Consider the following 23278-nt stretch of genomic DNA (forward strand, 5'->3'; position numbering starts at 1 on the left):
GAGATATATTTGTATACATACACATTTGCGCCCCCCAAAGAATAAGAAGAAGAGAAAAAAGGCCCAAAACACCGGTGCCATGCCAAGTCACACCACAAAACGAATACACACACTCACACCTACACTTAATCCCCCTACGCATGGAACTCGGGACCCCAGTCGACGGGGGCCATGTTGCTGCCCTTGCCCTCCATGACAGCCTCGAGCTTGTCCTCGACCGTGACCCAGCCCTGGCGCTTCTGCGCGATCGCGTAGCCGATCGGCCCGCGCCACTCGCGCCACCAAGTCTCCTCGGTCTGCACGGCGCAGCGGCGGCCGGGCTCGCCGGGGCGTGCCGAGGCAAAGGGCCAGACGGACTTGACAACCTCGTACCTGTTCTTGCCCGCGAAGAGGCTGGTGACCGACGTGAAGAACTGGTTGACCTTGTCCGGGTTCTGGACGGTGATCTTGGAGTGGGTGACCACAAAGGTGACGTCGACGTTGCCCTTGTACTTGAGGCTGGCGAGCAGGCTGCGCATCTGGCCGTCGATCCAGCCGACGTCGAGGTTGGCCACGACGCGCTCCAGCGTGAACGTCTTGATGCCGGCGGGATCCTCGACGAAGCGGCGGCACCACTCGTCGAGCCCGCCGTCGCCGACCTCGGGCAGCACGTCCGGGCGGGCGCCCCCGCGGTAGGCGACCTCGTCGTGGCCGACGCACCGGATGTAGTCCATGCGCGCGCCGCCGTTGCCCTCGGGGATCAGCAGCGCCATCAGGTTCAGCTTGACCTCGAAGTCGACCTTGCGGCCGCGCGAGCCCTTGACGACGATGTACGGCTTGGGCGGCACCTGCGCCTGCGTGCGCACGAGGGTGACGAGCGCGGCCGCGTTGGTCGACAGGTACTCGGCCTTGGAGGTCAGCGTCATCAGGTCCGACGAGAGCTTGAAGAGCGGCGGCGAGTAGATGCGGTAGTCGATCTTGGGCAGGCCCGGGTACCGCGGGAAGCCCTTGCCGGATGAGCCTCCCGAGCCGTTGTGAGGGTAGGAATCGTCGGCGCTGGTCTCGAGCGCGGCCGAGGAGGACGGGTCGGACGGGCCGGAGTACGGCGGGGGTGTCTGGGGACGAGACGCTGAGTGGTGGTGGTGGTGGTGACGGAGATCGACGTGACTGCGCTGGACGCGGGGCGTCTGTGTGGGCGGCGAGGGCGACTGGGATTGTGAATGTGCTCGTTGACGTTGTTGTTCCTGCGGCGGCGGCGGCGGCGGCTGCTGCTGTTGCTGGGCTTGCTGAAGCTGTAGTCGAGCGGCACCCTCAGCCTCGGCGCGGGCAGCATGTGCGCGGGCAAGCTGCACCTTTTCCATTGGTGTTGGTGGTGTGTGTACCTAGTTGAGTGCGAGAAAAGGAAAAACGTCTTGTATCGTCAGGGGTCGTAATATCGTTGTCAATCGTGAGGGAGTCAAGGGAGAGAGAGAGTGAGAGAAACAAGGGAAAAACTGACAAAGTTGTCGGGATAAAGATGTTTGATCGTCGGTGAGCTGAGTGGTGCCTCTGGGTTGTTCGCCGCTGCCTGGTTATAGTGGCTCCAGCCCCGGTTATAGCAGTTCTAGTGGATAGAAAAAGTCCCCTGTAAGTTCGCTACCTACATATGTATGTTTGTATGTATGAATGTCTGTATGTATGGACCTATAAAGGTGGCGCAGGCTGACCCGCTCACCTATTTTTGCGTCAGCACCCGTCCGCAATGCATTGCATCCAGCCCAGCTCCCGCTGCGTTAAGCTTTTTTTCTAGTTAGTCAAAACATCCCGTCCGAAGCTACTCGCGACATGGAGACCAATTGGCGTTAGTTGGGTTGTTGTGCTGTGATGTTATCGTATCATAGGGGCGTACTCGCTTGCTCTCACATGTCAAGATCCTCCCTGGCACCGTACGAGCCAGGAAACTATGAACAGTAACGAAATAAAGAATTAAACTGACAAATGTTCAATTTCATTATACAGGCCATCCAACTACATTCCATCTCATTTTTTTTTCTTTAGTTTCTCGTTTAATTCCTTCCCCTAAGAAACCGCCGCGTCATCCTCGACGCGGTGGCTGAAATGCCCTGGTCTGCCTCGTGTCGGAGGCCCCTGTAGTACTGTACATACATAAGTAGTGTAGCCTTGCAGCCCTGTCATCCATCCCTAACTAGTACATACATACAATGACCAAACACCGCATTTACATACATACATACATACATACATACATACATACATACATACATACATACATACATACATACATACATACATACATACATACATACATACATACATACATACATACATACATACATACATACATACATACATACATACATACATACATACATACATACATACATACATACATACATACATACATACATACATACATACATACATACATACATACATACATACATACATACATACATACATACATACATACATACATACATACATACATACATACATACATACATACATACATACATACATACATACATACATACATACATACATACATACATACATACATACATACATACATACATACATACATACATACATACATACATACATACATACATACATACATACATACATACATACATACATACATACATACATACATACATACATACATACATACATACATACATACATACATACATACATACATACATACATACATACATACATACATACATACATACATACATACATACATACATACATACATACATACATACATACATACATACATACATACATACATACATACATACATACATACATACATACATACATACATACATACATACATACATACATACATACATACATACATACATACATACATACATACATACATACATACATACATACATACATACATACATACATACATACATACATACATACATACATACATACATACATACATACATACATACATACATACATACATACATACATACATACATACATACATACATACATACATACATACATACATACATACATACATACATACATACATACATACATACATACATACGTATCAACATCATGGCCCTCGTCCTCCCTCACTATTAACCCGAATCCCCCGTCATACCATCAAGCGCTGCCCGTCTTGGGCTTTCGCAGCATTAAGCAAGTCTCAAACTTGTCCGGGCCACCCCATTTGCTAAAGTCCGTCACCAACACGTCCACCGTCTCGTAGCCAAACTTTTCGTACAGAGGCCGTCCCTCCTCGGTAGCCTCTAGGTATGACTCCAGCCCGTGCTCGTCGGCCCGCTCCGCCCACCGCTTCAGCAGCATCGATGCCGCTCCACGCCTCTGATACGTCGGGTCCGTATGAAGCAGCTTCAAGTCTAAAAGTGGTTGCCAATCATCAGCTACAGCGCCCCTACCCTAGACAGTACGGCCGTTTGTGGCCAACTTACAGAAATGCGGCTTGTTGCCCATCCGCTCCGCCCACTTGCTCGTCATGCCGCCAAAGAACCGCTCGCACGCCTCCGGGTTCGACCCGGGGCCCCAGACCCTTCTCGTCGTCGTCGTCGGCGGCGGCGGCGTTGACAGCCAGAGGTAGCCCATCGAGAAGCACACCATCCCGTGCTGCCCGGTCCCGACCCGGTCCTCGTCGACGACCTGCAGCCACAGGCAAGACGCTGGGTCCTCGCGGAGGGACTTGAGCATCTGCGCCTCCCGCGCGCCGTCCGCGTCCTCGCTCGCGGGGCCGGGGAAGATGATGTCGCTAATGGAGCCCCGGCCGTATGCTACCTTTTCAATCACCACGGATCGCGCGGCGTCTTGCTCGCCAGCGGACTTTACTTGGAGACCCATGGCTCTGGCTGGCTCTTGGTTCAAGTTGTCGGACGGGGGCGGTCAGACAGGCAGTCAGCTTCGTATGAGGCTGAACGTAGGAGAAGGGGGGGGGGGGAAACCGTTCTTTGGAAATCATTGAGAAGAATTGAAAGCATGGACAAACTTATATACTAGCCTCGCCGACGTGTCCCGCCCAGCCTTCTCCATGTTTCCATTCATCGGCGTGCTTGATGCGGCTAGTCACTGGTGCCGCTATTATTGGACGGGCTTGGGCTGCCTATCAACGCAACTTCTTTTCTATTTTGCAGATAATCACAGTGGCTTTCTTACTGATTCAGCAGTCGTTGTTATGGTTGCTTGAATAAACGTCGAGTGCTATATAAGTGGCACGGCTAGCTCTTGCTTTTATGCCCACCTCGATTAACTAGATACAGTCAAACTAGTCGGCAACCTTGCCCTTACTCTGCCATACATGAGCTACAGCAGGAAATATAATAAGAAAGAGAAGACAATCGTCCAGCAAATAACGAGTGTTCAACGCATAAAATAAGAAAACAAAACGGAAAAAAAACTTGTGGCTTGGATAGAATGAGGGTCAATAGAGGCTTCTCAGATCTAGGGTACTGCTATAGTAGTTCTATGTGACGATGCTTGAGAGTATGATAATAACAGGCAATTTCATATAAAGCTCCGCGAGCAATGTTCCCTTGAACACTCGGTCTACCTGCAACCGCGAAAATCTATCAGTCTCTATCCATGCCGTATTTCCCCTCATCACTCAAAGTGATCCCCATCCGGCAACTCATCCCACGTCGTGTTCGACCATATACTCATCACCGGCTTACCGTCATTGTCGATCCACGCGCGGTACAGGCCACCGCAGTTATACGTCATCAAAATCTCCCCTCGCGCCGTCACCGCCCCCCCTTCACCCTCGCGCGTCACCACCGCCTCGATGCCAATCATGCCGCCCTCGCCCTCGCCCGCCGCGCCCCAGCGCTCCCCCGCGCTGCGCTGCAACTCGCCGCCCGGTCCCGCCACCGCGCGCAAGGCCGCCGCTCCCGTCTGCGGCTTCCACCGCGCCATGGCCGCGACAGTACGCGCCGCGTTGACCCGCAGGAAGGAGTCGCCGTTGCCAGTGCTCGAGACGGCTAGGCACCGCGTCGTCGGCGTCGACTCGACGACGGGAGAGTACAGGAAAGGCGTCGGCAGGCAGTCGGCGAGGAGCCCCCGCAGAGAGCCGGTGAGCTCGATGGGCGCGCGCGCCGAGCTCACCAGCCGCTCCCACGGCGTCGTCGCCGTCGCCGTCGCCGTCGCCTCCGTCCACTCCGTCCACTCCTCGGCCCAGAAGCCCGCACCCGGCACGGGCGTGTCGCCCACGCGGCCCGTCAGCTTGTTCGTCATGCCACCCGTGCTCGTCGCCGCGCACACCACGCCGTCCTCGTCCATCGCGACCGCACCACACGTGCCCTGCGGGAGGAACTCGTCCGCCGCCCACGTCGCCGTAGTCGCCGTCCCCTCCCCCTCCCGCTCCAGCGCGCGCACGTGCTCGTCCCAGCGCTGCCTCGTGTAAAAGTACGCCGGCTCGACCATCGCGCAGCCGTACGCGCGCGCGAGCTGTTCCGCCGCCTCGCCGTAGATCTGTGTGTGGCCTTGCGCCGACGGGACGTCCAGCCCTGACATGGTTGACGGCCGGTTCCCGCCGCCGGGGCCGACGAGGTCTTGCTCGCCGTGCTCGAGCATGGCGCGGGCCAGCAGCACCGGGTTGCGCACCCGCCGCAGGCCCATGACGCCGACGCCACGCTTGCGGAAGCCGCGCGAGACCATGACGGACGCCTCGAGCTCGTTGACGCCGTCGCGCGTGAAGACGGCGCCGTGGCCGCTGTTGAACAGCGGCTCGTCCTCGAGCTGCGCCACGGCGTGGGTGGCTACCTCGAGCGCGGAGGGGAGGCGGCGCCGGCGTTGGGGGCCCATGGCTGGTGGCGAGCTGTCCTTGGCGTCGTCACTGCGGACGGGGGTGGTCATGTACGCCTGCGTGTTTGCGATCTGCATCCGCGCGTCATTAGTCGTCAGACGCGCCCTGCGGTCGCAGCTCAGCTGCGCATAAGAGAATAGAAGAAAAGATAAACGTACAATCTTGAGCAAGGCTGTTCTGTACTGCTCGTACTTTTCGACGGGGAAGCCATGGCGGACAATGTTGCCCGCACCGCCGTGGATGACGAGTCGCGGCGTGCTGCCAGCCCTTGGAGTTCGCTTCTCAGAATACATGCTGGCTATCTGCTGTCTTTAATAATTTTCTTCAGCATAGACGTAGACAGTCGGCCTAAAATTGGTCGTATGTTGCTGTGAGGAGTCAGCCAGCTTAAGAAAGTGATGTAGAGGCGAACAAGTTGGTGATGCTCCGGCTCCGGTACCCTGACCGAAGGTATTATGTAAAGCCGCCATCCGGCGTCGGCCAGGCTACCCGGCTAAGCGCACCACACAGAGCCATCTGGCAGAGTAAAGTGTACAGATAGTTAAAGCACGACGAAGCGGTAGTTTGTATTAAAAGTCATATTTGATGCGCGATTTCGCGCTAGATGTGCACTTATAAAAGGGAAAGGCGAGCCATCGCGAAGAATTGGATCCCGCCAACGCCAGCCGTCCGCCCATCCAGATTATTATACACCCAATTTGCTCTGTCAGGGCTTTTCCTAGACATCTCCAAAATCGGGAATTATTCCAAAACATCCAAAAGCAAAATCCCTTCAGAACGCCCATTCCTTAGCCACAATTAGCCGGATATCAATATGTTCAGAACTGCCAAGTAATACTGGCCCCTTCCAGTGCGCCGAGATGATATCCCACCGAGGAAAAAGCAACGAGAAGATATATGTAGAAGTATAAGGAGTAGCAAGCGTTCATTGTACCAGGCCAGCGGCCAGCTTGATGGCATTATTGACATCCTTGATTCGGACACCTGGATGTTTTCCCATGCAGACAGCCCGGCAGGCCAGTTCTAGCTGAAGGTTAGTGCAGTTCATCGTTTTTCAGTTGTCTTATGGTACTCACCTTCTACTAAGACGCCCACGCTGATGGTCAATTTTGGCTTCTGCCAGGCATTTGCGCCCCACGCATTGCCCATGCCTGGCGGATACATGTAAGGTAGCAGGCCAGCAGAGGGAACAGCGCCGGGTGGCGGCATTTGTGTTTGGTTGATCATGGCATGGTTGGTATCCATGTTCATCGGTATTGGAACAGGGGCCTGTGGATTCTGGTTCTCGAATCCAGAAGATAGGGATGAAAAGGACCCATGCCCACCCAATACAGGAGGCACCACATCGGTGAGTTCATTGACATCCACCTCCGCATCCACGAATTCGACTTGCTGTGGAATGACGATTCCCAGCTGGCAAAGATACATCTCGATCTCCTCGGTATTCAAAAACTCTTTTTCAAACCCAAACGTCAGTCTGATGCGCTGCTGCATCTTCTCTTCGAAGGGACCCTTTTGCGGGTTGGTTTGGTCCTGGAACGGCATGACCAGGTTAGCTAACTGCTGTGTGAGCCGCTGCGCAATCGATTCGCGAGATTCAAACAGAAGAGAAAAGCCAAAGACGGCGGCGTATCTCTCGGGCGGCGGGTTCGCCAACGACGCCAAGTAGAGACCACGCTCTGTTGTCCGTCTCTGCAACCGTCGGCCAAAGGTGATCTCGTGGTAAGAGAAAGAGTTGGCAAAAGGCAATGTCGCAAACGGCGAGCTGGCAGGTGCAAACCCGGCGAGGTTGGGTACGACATCCAGGGCTGTGTAGAGCGGAAACGAGGCGTTGTCCGGTGTGGCCTGAGCGACGATTTCGTAAGAGGCAATCGAGTCTGCTACCGTCGCCTGCGCAGGCGACGGAATCTGCTGGTTGTATTCTATTGTGCCCGGGATAGATTTTTGAGGGCTTTGGATTCCCGCTGACGAGCCGGAGCTCGCCTCTCCTGGGCCTCGGAAGCCGTCGGCGACTGTCGTGCGTTCATCCTCTGGAGAGATGTAGCCCGTCTCCCCGGCGTTCATGCCACTGAGTCTGAGAAAGTTGTCCGTGATGGCCTTGAGCCGGGAGGCAACCTCTGGCGAGCTATCCAACAAGCCGTTCGTGAGCACGAGATCATGAAACTTGTGAAACTCGCGACTCATATCAGCATTGTTCTTTTTCAGCTCCTTGACCCTCTCCTCCAGATTCGTAATGGCATTGTCCTTGCGATGCCTGTACGCCCTTTGCGCGAGGCGAATCTGCGTTCTCCGTCGCTATTTTCGCGTTAGACATAGGTGTGACAAACGGCGCGGACGGTCGGGTCTTGCAGCACTTACATCAGCGGCGGTCTCGTCTTTGGTATCTAATCGCGGGCGGCCGCGCGCGCGCTTCTGGTTCTGCTCTTCCGTTTCGCCGGCAATCTTCTCCTCGCCCGGCGATGGTTTCCTTTTGCCCGTGACCGGCTCGGTAGCGCCCCCTGCAAAAGTCGGCGCAAACGCCTGGCCTGGGGTCGTATCAAGAACTGGCGGTTCCGTCTTCATGACAGCGATGGCAACGATCCTGCAACATGGATGCTCTGTAGTAGTTGGTAGGTTGAGGAGGGTGGCGTCGTGGCCGCTTGATGTCGACGACGTCTATTCCTCTGTCCACGGCTCTGTCCGCAGGTAGTAGGTAAGGCGCTTCGATTGTGGAGCACTGGGTTTCCTGTCGGGAGCTCCGAGAACTGTCGGGAGGCGTAGTATCTGAGTTTGCCCACTTTCCTTCGGATGCCTCGCTGGGGATTGCTTAATTGAAAGCTCAATTTCTTGGCCTCCCGAAGGACAAGATGCCGATTTTGGAGGCGTCGCTGGCAGATCGGAGAGAATGCGAGCAGCCGCAGAGGGGGCGGGCAAAAGGAGCTCAGTGTGCAGCCAGGATCACGGGGTGGAGGCGCGTATCCAGTGAAATACTTCTTCTTATTGGTGGTTTTACCTCAACATCGGCTAGCCATCGCGCTAATCAAAAGCCAGGCGGAGACGGTAAAGGCCATTAAATGCATACAGTACATACTACATCGACGATCGAGTCGAAGCCAAGGTCATTCCGACAGGACGGAATATCCCTTGAGACAAGATGGTACATCTCGAACAAGTCGAATTCCCGTAGTGCACACTCGAGAATGGATGGGTAGTGGTGATGCTGATGAACTACCTAGTCATCTGCTGTCTATTTGGAATTGAAAAAGTCCTCCCGATGAGACGACTACCAGGCTCATTTTCTTGGATAGTCCTCGTGAATTTAAGTTTATATAAATTTTCTCTTATTTACAATTGTTATTGTTTTAAGCAGTTGCTACTTAGTCTCAGTAATTATACCTTTTCCCTGTCAACACATTGGTAGTCTATCAGTGTCATCACTGCCTTCGGCAGGGCCAGGTCGATCATCAGTGGGGCAGCGATGGCCCAGCGAATATGTGGGCAGAAGCGCCTAAATATCCGACATGATGGTATTTCCCCTATCAAAGCTGGGGAAATCGTGGTGTACTCATTATGGGTACCTGGATAAATGAGAGTGGCTCTTACGTAATTATCTGGGGAAAAGCTCTAACTGACGCCGGCTAGGGCCCAGACACTTAAATACGACACTTTGACGAATATGAGACGCATGTCCGAGGCATTGATGCATACTTTTACATGATATTTGTGAAATCTCTCTATATATACACGTATTATACAGTGCTTCTTTGAGCTGTCTGTGCCTTGTCGGCCCAGGATCGCAGCATGCCGTGCCGTGACCTGACAACCGCGGCCCAAGTCTCCGAGGCAAAGACGTCATGACCGTCCATTTGAATCGGTTTCCCCTGGAGCTCAAGAGGAGTCAAGAAGTTGTACTTGCTCCCTGAGACGTTGACCGTTGCCATCGGCCGCGCATGCTCCCCAGTCGTCGGTTCGGGCCTCCGCGTCCGTCCCGCTTCCTGATCCGCCAGGTCCTGCTCCGCGTCCACGATGCGCTGCAGCGCCTCGCCCCGCGCGATCCAGTCCTGCCACGTCGCCTCAATCTTCCACTCAATCCACAGGCGGGATAGGTACAGGCTCCACGCGTAGGTCTCCTCCGCGTCGCCCGAAGGCGCTTCCCGAGGCGGCAGCCCCTCCTCACGCAGCTGCCGCGTGACGATGCGCTCCCACCGGTCCTCCGCCTCGGCGGCCGGCATGAGCTCGTCCTGGATCTCGGTGATTTTGAAAATCTTGGACTGGTAGATTTTGTTTTTGCGTCCAATCATCCGTGACATGTGGTGAGGTTGCGAGGGCGACGTCCGCAGGAAGGGCAGCCCTTCGGCGGTGGTTGCCAGCATCGGCACGCGCCGAGGCCGAGCCAGGGAGTTCAGCGGTCGAGGGTATATATTTGATTTATATTTTGGCGTTTCTCCAGGTTCGGATAGCTTTATCAACAGAGGTTCTCTTGTTTCGGTGGCCTGTTGGGTTGGAAGGCTTGTAGCTGGTGTTGCTGGAAATTTCATTTTCGAGAGATGCCACACGATTTGTTGATGTTCGTCCGATTTGACATCTTGGGATTTCTTGAGGAGTGATAGAAACTATCTCTGTTAGAAAATGTGGACATCAGTGGAATTTTGATAGTTAGGCCACACCTTGTAGCCAGCCGTCAGCGCAGCGAAAACGAGCCTGGGACTAGTGTCTTTTGAATTCTTGTCGAACCGGCGGCGGAGTATCGATTGGATACGTTTCCCGTCCGAAGGTGTCGCACTGATCTGTTCCGGCAGGGCGACCTTGCTTGCCGTCTTGGCCAGCGCCCGATATAAAGCGACGACAGCTGCGCGATGTCGGGAGTCGCGTGCTGGGATGAAGTGCGCTCGCGCCATGCTCGCGTCAGGCTATAACGGCGAGTGTCGTAATAGATTTGTGAAATACATTTATGCAGTTTATTCACTGCCGGCGGTTCCTTATTATCACAAATATGGTATTCGATCGCACGGTTGTGAGGTTGCTGACGGTTGGTGACTTTTTCGCCGTTGGATAACTGGAGGTTGGAATTGCCTTACAGCCCCACTCTACCCTGCAATCAAGCTTCAGCCTGTAATCCGTAAGGATCGATAGATAAACATACCCACAAATAACGCTGTATGGCCATGAAATTTTTTTTTTCCCCAATTGTAGTGAAGCCCCCAGAACTCTAGCACCCTAAACAACTCTAACCTCTGGTGCAAATAGGCGTTGGCCATGCTCGGGGGTTGGAAAATCCGAAGTAGATTCGGACTCGGTAAAATGATTTACTTGTCTGGGAAAAACCTCCACTCAGGATTATGGAATAATTCAAGGTTATAACACAAGGGTCAGTTTTTTTCTAACTTACACGGCCTTATTCCGTAGCCAGAAAAAGCACACAGGTCAACATGGAGAACGGCGATTAACTTCCCCCATCCTTACCCACCGCGTCGGATGGCTCGGAGACGTACCATAGTCTCCAGACATGTCCGTCGCCAACGGCGGAGATTGATCGTAAGGGTCGCACGCCGACCCCCGACGCTCCGTGGAGCAAGTCGGTGCCGGGAGCGTGCAGAGGCCGTTTCGGGTATGAAGCGACGTTTTAGTCTCCGAGTTGTGGTTAGCCACATGCCCTCGAGGTGGTGGGCAACGGTGATCTACAGGCCTTGGATTCCATACGCGTAGCGGAGAAAACTACCTAGTAGTTAGCAGGTGCCGTTGTGTTGGGAATATAGGGCTGGATTTGACTGTTTCATTAGAGCAGTGTTCCTGACGGGCGACTACGCGACGGACTTTCGCATGAGTTTTGTGGACTGTTCGTATTTCCTACTGTTACCTCGCAGGGCGTGGTGATACGTGTATAATGACATATCAAGTCAAACTTGGTGGAGAGGCAAAGCGCGTGTAGTTTACGTCAAGAATCGGCTGATTGGCGAGGGGAACAAGGCTCATTTCCAGAACGAGCACGCGACATGATGCTCATTTGATCAAGGACTGAGGCGAAGATGCAACTTGACTGGAACGCCGCAGAGGATAGTGGCATTATCAGTATTATCAGGCGGTGCAGGGAGAAGCATTGCGATGCTGAGATTGAGGAAAACGAATACGCGGATTGCGTTCCAGCTTTGTGGCTGTAGTGTTAGGTTACAGTGCGTGCCTCGGGGGGGAAGGGGCGCGTGCAAGGGTGTGGTTACAGGGTTAAATAACACAAACTGGCGGTGGTAGCGAATACGAGTAACTTGGTAGGTAGGAGGTAGGTACCTACGTACATACATAGGTAGGTAAATAATGCACTGGACGTAGTTCTGGAATGTCATCCCACGAAACAAGAAAATGAAAAACAGGACAAAAGAAAACAATGTGAATACTGACTGGAAGATTAAAGATTTCCCGAAGTACTAACTTTCGCTTCTGTCAACGATGCCGGGAGCGGAGAATAACTTTTTCGCTGTAGTGGATTCATCAGTGGAAAGGTAGTGTACCGTTTTGGTCGAACGGCCGTTGATAATAAAGTTTTTCTTGATTAGAAACCTCATTTTGTCTGGCCCTACCGTGTAGGTGGTCACGGCAGTCACGGTAGTCACGGCAATACATTTGCCTTGTTCATTAGTAACTTGGTTTATTAGTGAATGTTCGCAGCTGTGTCTGTGGCTTGCCATTTGAATTTTGCCAACCATCCATCCATCAAGCTCGGATGCTAAAAATGTCCGCTGGATGAGAGCTGGGGCAAATGTCAGGGTCACGGTACCTACGAACCAGGGTGTTGTGGGTGCTGTGGCTGAATGTACCGGTTTATCCGTTTCACGGGTAAAACCCACTGAACTCGGGCAAGAGGTACTTTACTCCGTACCCCCCCATGAGCGCGTTGTTAACAAGGTACCTAGGTAGTGATGATAGTGATGATAGTGATGAAAGGCGACGACAGTGTTGATAGTAATGATAATGAAGATAGGTATTGAGGAAAAATGCTAGATACAGGTAATGTGTAGTTGTGCTTGACGTTTTCCAAATCCCGTCCTTGATCAAGCAGCCCTCCTCAACCACGGACAAGAAGGTACATAGGTACTTTGTCGTGGCAACTGAATCAGTGACTGGTCCGTCTTGATGCTGCTTCACGCGCGCCGCTCCACTGATGGTATCCGATCGGGCGCGGCTCTGCCGGAAAGCACGCAGGGATGCCACAAACTAGACTGACACTTGGGAGCCTTTTTTCCATTTTCCCGCTCGTTTTCTTCTTCTCCTCCCCTCCAAGTCACTGGGTCCTCGTCCTAGCGCTAACCTCTTGTAGCCCCCTCGGACAGCCTGACAGCCCGACAAAAGGTGTTTGGCAATTGTTCGTAACGCTCGCTAACTTTGACCATCCCACCGTAATAGTATGAATAGCCACCGTCTCCCGAGTTCCTGGCTTACCCTCATCCCTTCCCTCCTCCTCTTGTTCCAACCTCACTCTTGGTATTCCCAGTCCCCCCTCGTTGCTGCTTCCCCTTCCAATCTTCCAACGTCCTACCTATTCTTGTCTCTTTCCGCCCCCAACACCGCCGTGACTTCCGCCTCCATCGATTGATACGTACTCGCGTACGACCTATCCCCACCACTTTATTCATCTAGAATAAGGCAATCAACGCTCGAAAACAACCTAAAGATCGGCCATCACGCGTTATGCTAAAGTGACACCCTCTTCTCAACGTTATATCGAGCATCCTACCCGGTTGGATACTGCGCACATCGTTCTACGTTTAACAAATTGGGCGTCCGTATGAATTACCGTCATCTGGAGCAGCCACGCTAGCCTCCTGCATATACGGCGCAGGTTGGTATGCTTCTACATTCTGGTGCTGGCCTACATGGCCACGAATATACTACCGAGCGCCGATCTTCAGAATTAGTACACAGAAAACAAATATTTTTGCGATCCAGCATGCGTCAAACTCTCGCAGAAGATACTCGCCGCTTCTCCACGCCGGTTGCAAGTATAGAACCTCGCAATGGCCGGATACAAAGCCCTCTAGCGCCGCCAAACACGCGCCCAACATCGCTTCCAGTACAAGCTAGATCCGTGTCCGAGAGTGCAAGACACCGGGACCATTCCGTTCGGTTTCGCGATGAACCGCAAGTCACCCATTTTGCGACGCCTGTACACAGCGAGGACGAGGAATCCATTGCCGGGTCAGAAATGACTGCAGAGAGTGACATCTCTAGCCGACGACGACGCAAGCAACGCCTCCCGCGGAAATCGACAAAATTTGCTCTGGCACATCCGGCTCCTGGGCTCCGCACAAAACAACGTCGTCTCGTTCAGTTTCGACCCAAGGTGGTCCTCCAACTGCAGGAATTGGGCGAGAAGCGCGCTGTTCCAGCATTCGACATTGTTCCGTCCAGCCAAATTGCCGGAACCTTCATCATCCCTGCTCTCGCCAGACGATTTCCTCGAATGTTCCGAGCCAAGCCTGATCTTGGTCAGAATGACTTGCTGCTTGTGCGCAGCGAAAATTACAACATATCGACGCCGGCCATTCCGGGTACGAATGATTCAACCGAAGCAATGGGGGAACGAGACGTTTTGGCCGTTGTCTCTGTACATCCCCACGAAGGCACCGATCACGCTGAACTGACGTTTCGTGATGGCTCTACGTGGGTCATTGAGGCTATCGCGAATGGATCCTATGAGATGAAGAAGTCTGACGGTTTTGCTTCCCCGATTACGGGGAGATGGGTTCGGCGCCTGACGCCTTTGCGGACGAATAGTATGGATGCTGGCATCGCTGGAATCGCGCAATCCATGCAAGACAAGTGGACGTTTAGCATCTTGGACCCGGATGCGCGCCGACATCCCATTATGGGGGTGCTCACATCAGCGTCTCTGGAGATATACGACAACTATAATACCATGTCTTCCTCAAGCAATCGTTACCCGCCCACGAGGCCTTTTGGAAGTGCGATTGGGGTGCCACATGAGGATCAACACAGCCAGCCTGCGTCCTCAGCCGGAGAGGAGCGAAAGACTGTGGCCGTCTCTGAAGACAGAAAAATGCTGATGATGGCCTCAGCGACGTGGATCAGCCTTTGCCAGGCCGGGTGGCCGGCGACAGCGAATCCAAAGATGGCGCGCTCATTGTCACAGTACTGCAGTTCGCAGAGCGACCATGTGAAAGGCTCGCTGTCTGATTCGCGAGAGAGCTCTGGGGAATTCAAGCCTCAGGATGGGATCAGCCACCATCGCAGGAAATCGGCAGGATCTACGGTGCATCCTCAGCCACCTGTTCGAACACTATCGGCGGCTAGTCACTTTATGAGAAAGCAACAACAACAGCGGCGGCAAGATCCGTCATCGCAGGCTGGGTCCGTTGACGGGCGAAATACGCCCGAGAGCGTGGACAAGCCGATGGCACGCAGAGGAGCCATGACGAAATTGGCTTCGTGGGTGCGTCATTGCTTTGGTGGGGAGGGAAGCGCACAAGAAAAGCGTAATACCTGAAATATAGCAAACAATGGGAGGTGGCAAGGAGAGATACATGTACACTAGTAGCATAGCAGAAAGCATTTAGATACCCGCCACGGTTCGGCCTGTATTATATAGGATAGAATGGGTGATGTTTGGAGTGGTGAATGAATCCAAGACATTTTTCATAAAAGATGGGCAACCTAGATAAATCTGTACCTAGGTAAGTGATGAGACGGCTCGGAGCCTTGGTGGTGACGACGTTTCACTGATGTAGCACTGGACATGCAATGAAGCAAGCAAGAGACATGCACGGTAGCGTCCTGCCTGCTACATAGGTACAACGCTAGAGTACTTCGTAGATTGGTGAGTAGGAAAGAAAGGCGGACTGCCTGTGCACGTGTTTCTGTTTCGTTAACGTTCTCAGATTCAGCCTTCTTGGTGTGGCTGTTTCCGTGATTCCTTAATGCTGCAGCGTGGTTGGCGCTATCGTTGAGGTGGCAAGTGGCAGCCTGGGGTAATAATCGGACTTCGCATCGCTGTAGATGCAGCTGAGGGGCATGGTGCAGACGCCGGATCGCTATGGGCCGCAGCGGCTGATACGGAGCGGCAACAGTAGCAGTCTTCTGTTCTTGACACGGCGCTCCGAGAGCTGCAGTGCCACTTTTTGAAAAATCATGCAGCAATTGAAGAAGCAGCTGACGAGATTGAAAGACTGGTCAAGTCGACGCTTGTGCGGAGCTGTGTAACCTTGTTGGCTCTGTTGGAGGGGGGACCGAGACCTGGCTGTGGAAGGGGGCGACAAGTGTTGTTGCGGGCGCGCGGCAACCTATGAAGTGGCAACATAGAAGCTGGGATTTTCCGCAGACAAAAGGCTCGGAATAAGGCGTGCTAGCTTTGGCAGGAGGCTATTCACTATTACACAAAGAATTGTGACCATCGTACTGATCGAGATAGTGCTCACGGGCGGGTGGGTGATGGACACCGGCGAGTGCTTTACTGTTAACCGACCCTTGTAGAGGAAATATATATATGTACGGTGGGGCCGCCCAACAGCTCCCGCACTTGCATGGCCAGAAAAAAATGCTTTGCATGGGAAATCAACTTTAATAAGGTAACATTACAGGCCATTCATCATCAGGATTTCGTGTCCCGTTGAATCAGCGCTCGCTCTGTCCCCCCCAGTCTGACGTTGTGGTGGCGTCGCTAGCTTTACTGCAGTGCAGCCAGCGCCGCCCCCTTGAAGCCAGCAACCTGGAAGTTCCCAGCTTATTTTAGGTGGGAAGCTTGGCTCTTTACAGGTACACCATCGTCTTGCGCCGGTCCAGCCATTCAGAGCAAGCTTGCTCTTTGAACTCCCCGACCACGACGAATAGCTCATCCATCGTCTTGTGCTGCAACAACGCATACCACGTCTTTATACATATATACATATATATCTGTCATCTGCATCCCATCGCCATTGTACGTCTGCTCTCTCACCACCCTCACCTGAGAGATTTATTCGCCCGACAAACGACGCGCACCCTCCCAGATACACCACCACACCCACTACGTCTTACTGTGCCTCTTCCGTCTCGTTAGGCACCGAGTCGCCGCCGTCATCGCAGCTCCCACACCATCTTCGCCGAGTTTCTATCCCTTGGCCGTTACGACATCCTTTGCCGCCTAACCTTCATCTGGCCGGTCTCCGTTCCTCCCGATTGCCCCCCCTCCCAATGGGATCATACACTTCGACTTCATCTTTTTTGCATTTTGTTCTATAATTGCATCAACATAACCACCGTTAGTGACGAGTCTCGCTGCAGCATCGCGCACCACGCTACGCCACACGCGGGCAGCAAACATCGCCGTTGGCAACGCTGCTGCCAACTCGATTTTCCATTGCTCCTATCCGAAACGAGCATTACCAAAGCAGACGGTCTCCCCGGACCGCTGAACCGCATCCCCCTACTGCTGTTCGATCCAATACTCCGCCTTTCCGTCTGTCATGGACGAGAACCCAGGCCCGCACCACCAGGGCACCATCGGTGGCCTCTCTGCGTCGGCCGCGGCGCAACCCTTTTCCAACTTTGCGTCGTACGAACCCATCTCCCGAGCCACTACCCCCGGCATCCCCTGCTCCAAGTCGGATGAAGATGACAAGAAGCGATATCGGCCGCGCACATTCGCCTACTTCAATCAGCTGCCCTTCCTCGTCGAGGAGGAGGAGCAGCGCGACGTCGCACTGCAGGGCATCCTCAAGCAGCTCTACATCGCCATCCGCGCCGAGGACTTTTCCCCTGGCGCTCTTCACTGGACCAGGGAGCTCCAGGGATGGCTCAACCTCAAGTTTGAGATAACGCGCGAACTCAGGGCTAAACTCGCTAAGCTCTATTATTCTCTCGCCCTGGCGCCAGGCCTCGACTCCGTCGCCGCCGACCGTTTTCTGCGCATGGTTGTTACGCTAACGAGGTAAGACACCCCATGCAACGCCCGCGCTCCCATTTATAAAGGTCATTACTGATGCTAATGTCGCCTCGTTCTCCGTCAATAGAAAGAACCACTACCTGAAGCCGGGCGAAGACTTGACCCTCGATTGGAGACCGCTATGGAAAGAGGTCAAAACCTGGGTGCTGCCCAGCGAGGTGCCCGCCCACCAGAGCAGCCGCCGACGATCGTCCAAGCAGCTTCTCAAGCTTTGCACCCATGTCCACACATACTTTGACCCTCAGGAGCGACCAGAGATGTTACAGGAGTTTCTACCATTCTTCAGTGTCCACGAGTTGCCCAATGCCTTCATTGTCACGGGCGTGCTCAACACACTGCTGCCCAGCCACCCTGCACCCCGAGCTGCCGTCGATGCCCAGCCTGATGCTTTCTTCCCTACCCTCTTCCATCTTTGGTCCATCATGAACAGATCAAAGGTGGTGGACATCTTCTTTATTGACATGTTCTCGAGGATGGCGCGGGACCATTTGCATTGCGCTCACGTACCCTTTGGCGAACATGGCATCTTCACTAAAGAGCAGTGCGATCACATATTTACGACGATTCTGCGATTGACACAGATTCCCGTTGGCCAATCCAACTCGCCATACTCGCCGCTCGACTTTCTTTCCGGCGCCGGCATGTATATGGAGAAAGATAAGAAAAAGTATCCTGTTGCATACATGATGGCCCGTTTGATAGTTAACTCGCTCTCGCCAGCATGCGCGGGCGAGAAAGACTCCGTCATGTCCACATTGGAGGGCCTCATGGAGTCGATTGACACGTTCTTCCACCCGTCTAACCAAGGCTCGTGGGGATCTCTCCTGGGCCAATTGGTACTCTTTCTCACGGATGCCTTCGTTTCACGCTGGAATCGAGAGCAGAGCGGCGAGCTCGAAATACCCCAAGAGCGCAAAATCGACAAGGAATTGAAACGGCGATTCGTTGAATCGCTTAAGGAAGTAACATTCATGGGCCTCTTCTCTAAGAGCACCCGAGTATCCCATTGCTATTACAATGCTTTGCAAGGACTTGCCTATCTAGAGCCTGATCTTGTCCTGCCAGGTGCATTGCAAAGGTTCTATCCCAGTCTCCAAGGCTTGGATGAAGTCCATCGAACCACTTCAAGTTTGAATAGTTTGCAGATGATCGCCAATATCATGTCTAAGCTGAAAGGTTACCGCTGCCATATCACTGCTTTGCTGGCGCTGGCTCTTCCTGGCATCGATGCTAATGATCTGAGCAAGACTCAGTACACGCTCAACTTCATCCAGAGCGTCGCATACAGCATTCCCTTTGCGTCAATGATCAAAGAAGATAGCCATATTCACGACACAAGCTTGGCCATGCAATGGGTCCAAGGCGAAATGGATCGCATGGAGCGAGATGGCCAGAATGTCGTTATTGATTACAATTCGGAACTGACTGACGAAATCGAGGCCAACATTCTACGATCTTCAACAGCAGGCTTCGGCGAATTTGTTATCGCTCTTCTCGGCAAGGTCTTTACTCTTCTCGAGAACCTGCCTGATGCTAACCAGGCGCGTGGTGGAACGCCGGAAGACAACGTTATCAACGCGCTGCCTGCTGCACTGTCTCCATTGTTTGCGTCGTTGTCGCCAGACTTGTTTGACATGGCTGTTGAGAGGCTTGCCGCATTTGTATCGTCTCATGTTGTGCATCAAGCGCGAGATGCCATGGCTTGGATCCTAAATGCACTATGCAAGGTCAACCCGGAAAAGACGCTCAAAATTTTCGTTCCCATGCTCGTTATCAACATTCGAAACGAGATTGACCATAACCACGCCGCATCTGATCGAACATCTGGAACAGACTACCTGCCTCGAGATAGAGCCCTTGTCTGGCACATCACAATGCTAGCCATGGTGGTAGTTCACGTCGGACGCGAGGTTCTGAGTCACAAGGACGAGCTTCTCGGCATCGCTGGTTACATGCAAGAAAAGTGTCGCGGCCTGCCAACCATCTTGGTTTCCAACTACATCCACCACCTGCTCCTTAACCTCACACACACTTATCCCATTGACCATGCCCTGTATGAGCCAGATGTCATCAAGCGGGGTCTGGACATCAGTGATTGGGGCAAGACTACAACGCCAGCTGAGCTTACCATCAAGTGGCATCAGCCCTCGCCCCCCGAGGTTGATTTTGCAGTGGAGTTGTTTGCAACCCAGACCAAGTCTATCTCACAACAACTGGCTCTCCTCCTCAGCGACAACCCCCCCGTCAGTCGCAAAGGCAAGAACAAGGAATGGTCCGATGAAATCTCACGGCTTATGCAACAGATCCGCCTGGTGACGTCGGGAATGTCCGTCATGTTTGATCCTAAGCGTGCATCTGGACCCACGGATGTAGAGACGGAAGACGATCTTGTTGTCGACGCTGACGAGGACGAAATGATGGTCGATGACGACGATCCTCTCGCTGAGGTCGCCGATGATGAGGAGCTGAGGCCTCAGTTCCGCTACCGTGCGGGATATCCACTTAAGCGTGATGATCCGGCTTACGAGCGCATTCACGTTCTCCGTGAGGAGCTCGGTCAGACATTAACAAATGCACATGCCTTCTTGGTCAAGCATCAAGAAGACGATGTCAGCTGCTTCACCGCGCTGTGCAGTGCGTACCGGACCTGGACCACGGATGTTGGTATCGAGCGCTCTGCACACCCTCTCGAGCGTCACTTGCGACTTTATAAGGCTGATATTGCAGCTTTCAAGGTTAAGGGACTACGAAAAGTTTACCCTCGCCCTCTTTTGATTAAGAGAGCCGAGGCCTACTTGCTTCTCCGCCTAAAGCACAATGCCGCATCGAGGCAAAAGAGCGAGCTAGACAAGCAGCTTCTTCTCGATCTTACCGAGTCTTGTCTATCTTCTTACGCCGATGTTCGCCGCGTCGCCCAGAGCGCTCAAGACTCATCGCTCAAGGTCTTGGTGGGCAGCAAGCCAATTGTGATTCCTCCGCTTCTACAGGGACTCAAGAAGGCTCTTCAGCAAAACGACCACGATCGTATCAAGGGTGGCATGTACTCGCTCCTCTTCACGTCGCTGCTGAAAACATTATTGAAAGATTGGAGGTTTGCGCCAGAGGCGATGAGATTGTATATCGAAACTGCGGGTATTGACAAGCCGTCCATTCAGTCCCTTGGTTCATCAGCACTTTATTCACTTATTGAGTTCGGCAAACCGTTTGAGAGAGCTATAATTGTGGACGATGAGGTCGTAAGCACGATACGTCCACAGGAAGATGCGACCTCCGTGATCAACTCACGACATCAGTTCATTCTCCAACGGCGCACGAGAGTTGAAGAGTCCAAGGCGGCCCTTGGTCTTGAGCTCACGAGAAAAGCCAAGGATGCGCATTGGAAAGTCGCAACCAGATGCGCCATCTTTGCAGCTAACTTGTGTCTCCGCTTTGACAAGATCGCACCGGCCGAGTTCGTTGAGCTGGTTGCGAACGGCACCAATGACCCGCACCCGGGACTCCGAGGCTATTATTTGAATGCCTTTACATCCGTCTTCAACGCCATTGATCTCCGAGCCGTTTATGATCATGATTATCGCAACTACTTACTCGAAAAAGAGAGTAAAGATCGCAACAAGATTACCGTCGAGGTGAAAAAGGGCGACGCCGAGTACACCCGAAAGTTCCTCGAGGCGTTTAACGATCCAAGCAATGCAGAGTTTATGGTGGATGCGGATCACCCCGGGTGGCTCGTCTGGGGTAAGTCTTTCTCTGCCTTCCGAGCCCGACCGATGCCATTCGATGCATACGATGATGTGGAACGCGCTGTGCGTTCCCAAATTGGCAAGATCCTGAACAAAGACTGGTTTCGTCAGTGCTTTGAATATTTGAAACAAGAACCACGGGACAGCTCGGCAGACAGATTCCGCATGAGCAACGTCTATCTTCTGATGCACGTGTTTGATCTGATGCACTATGAGTGCACTGCTGTTACCTTGGACGAGATTAAGGAGCTGATGACGGATGTGTATGGTGATGGTAGCGACAAGCATCAGCACCGCGCGACAGCGGAAATCCTGGGAGCATTGCTGTCAGGATCCAGCGATGATCCGCCGGCCATCCGGGAGCGAGTGTGGGAGTTTGCCGCGCCCAAGATTCTGGAGATTTTTGCAGACGGGCTCACTCCCGACAACTTGACATACTGGATGACTTGCCTGCACTTCATTCTAGATTCCAAAGACCCCCGCCGATGCCATGAGCTTGTGGACGCACTACGCACTTTCCGCCTGGATATGAACTCCAACGCTGCATTCAAGGAGTCTGCCAAAATTCAGCTGGTTGAGTTTGCCATTGCTGATGGTGGGTGGCACTTCCGCGATGCGGAGCCGATTTTGGATGACTTCCTGGCACACTTGGATCATCCATACAAAGCAGTGCGTGAATCCATGGGTCGTGTGATTGCAGTCATTTTTAAGTCGAAGTATCACGAGTCCTTTGAGAGTGTGAGAAAACTGCTAGAGGAGAACAAGGCAGACTCGTCCATTGGCATTCGACCATACAAGCCAGAAGAAGACTTTAGCGTGGTGATCAACGACGTGTTTTCGCGGTTGCAGAAGTGGAGGCACGAGCGTACGCCAGGACAGCAGGAGCAATCTTCGTATACGGCAGGCAGCAAGACAGTGCTTATGTGGCTGGACTGCGCCTTGTCATCGCACGAGTGTACACAGCTTGTGCCATTCTTTTCGACGCCGTTTATGGATGAGCTGCTTCACATGATGGACGTGAAGGAGGATCCCGAACTGATGCGAACTGCATACCACGTATATCGTCACCTGCCTAACGTTCCGTTCCGGGATGGTGAAGATGCAGACTTTATCAAAGGCCTGGTCCGCATAGGGCGCAATGCCACCAGCTGGCATCAGCGCCTGCGAGCGCTTGTAAACATGCAGGTTATCTACTATCGACGCATCTTTCTGACGGGGAAGAGTCTGAGGGATCTGCTCTTCACCACGGTTTCAGACATGCTCAGTGACTCGCAGCTCGAGGTGCGGGTTCTCGCCTCTACTACGCTGGCGGGCATGATTCGCTGCTCACCTCGAAGGGTCCGGGACCCGATGATTGAACACCTCAAGAGTAGATTCGAGAGGGAGCTAGAGCAGAATCCGATGCCGAAGCGTGGGCCCAAGGCCGCTGGAACCGACACGCCCGTGGATGTGCAGAAGCAGATTACGCGGAGACATGCAGCGGTGCTTGGGTTGGGTGCGTTGATCGAAGCCTTTCCATACGCCACGCCACCACCGAAGTGGATGCCCGAAGTTTTGGCCACACTGGCCCGTCGTGCGGCAGGTGACCCTGGAGTAGTGGGCAAAGCAACAAAGGGGATTCTGAGCGAGTTCAAAAAGACCCGACAAGACAGCTGGAATGTGGACCAGAAGGTATGTGATGAATGTCTAGGGGAGGCTGAAGCAATGGGTCACTAACATGGTTGATAATAGTACTTTACCTCTGAGCAATTGGAAGACTTGGAGGGTGTCTTGTGGAAGAGTTATTTTGCTTAGATGAAGGAGTTGCTACAAGCATTTGGG

The 23278-nt window shown here is 53.2% G+C and overlaps 6 protein-coding genes across 6 annotated transcripts; 1 reads left to right on the top strand and 5 right to left on the bottom strand.

Moving 5' to 3' along the window:
- Window positions 1-134: 134 nt before the first annotated feature.
- ISF_03450 (hypothetical protein) lies at window positions 135-1340 on the bottom strand (the record flags this gene model as incomplete). Its single annotated transcript, XM_018847056.1, has 1 exon — window positions 135-1340. The coding sequence occupies one exon, from the start codon at window positions 1338-1340 to the stop codon at window positions 135-137; it is 1206 nt and encodes a 401-aa protein (XP_018705945.1).
- Window positions 1341-3120: 1780 nt separating this feature from the next.
- Window positions 3121-3849, bottom strand: ISF_03451 (acetyltransferase, GNAT family; the record flags this gene model as incomplete). The annotated part of the gene is made up of 2 exons (XM_018847057.1): window positions 3121-3377; window positions 3450-3849. 2 exons carry the CDS (start codon window positions 3847-3849, stop codon window positions 3121-3123), a joined length of 657 nt encoding a protein of 218 aa, XP_018705946.1.
- A 756-nt stretch (window positions 3850-4605) lies between these two features.
- On the bottom strand, window positions 4606-6099 carry ISF_03452 (L-asparaginase precursor; the record flags this gene model as incomplete). The annotated part of the gene is made up of 2 exons (XM_018847058.1): window positions 4606-5877; window positions 5965-6099. 2 exons carry the CDS (start codon window positions 6097-6099, stop codon window positions 4606-4608), a joined length of 1407 nt encoding a protein of 468 aa, XP_018705947.1.
- A 632-nt stretch (window positions 6100-6731) lies between these two features.
- ISF_03453 (bZIP transcription factor, bZIP-1) lies at window positions 6732-8368 on the bottom strand (the record flags this gene model as incomplete). The annotated part of the gene is made up of 3 exons (XM_018847059.1): window positions 6732-6829; window positions 6883-8101; window positions 8165-8368. The coding sequence occupies 3 exons, from the start codon at window positions 8366-8368 to the stop codon at window positions 6732-6734; spliced, it is 1521 nt and encodes a 506-aa protein (XP_018705948.1).
- A 1166-nt stretch (window positions 8369-9534) lies between these two features.
- ISF_03454 (hypothetical protein) lies at window positions 9535-10158 on the bottom strand (the record flags this gene model as incomplete). The annotated part of the gene is made up of 1 exon (XM_018847060.1): window positions 9535-10158. One exon carries the CDS (start codon window positions 10156-10158, stop codon window positions 9535-9537), a length of 624 nt encoding a protein of 207 aa, XP_018705949.1.
- A 7077-nt stretch (window positions 10159-17235) lies between these two features.
- ISF_03455 (hypothetical protein) lies at window positions 17236-23251 on the top strand (the record flags this gene model as incomplete). Its single annotated transcript, XM_018847061.1, has 3 exons — window positions 17236-17699; window positions 17782-23128; window positions 23189-23251. 3 exons carry the CDS (start codon window positions 17236-17238, stop codon window positions 23249-23251), a joined length of 5874 nt encoding a protein of 1957 aa, XP_018705950.1.
- Window positions 23252-23278: the final 27 nt, after the last annotated feature.

Source organism: Cordyceps fumosorosea (genome assembly GCF_001636725.1).
Source record: "Cordyceps fumosorosea ARSEF 2679 chromosome Unknown scaffold_6, whole genome shotgun sequence".
Classification (NCBI taxonomy): domain Eukaryota; kingdom Fungi; phylum Ascomycota; class Sordariomycetes; order Hypocreales; family Cordycipitaceae; genus Cordyceps; species Cordyceps fumosorosea.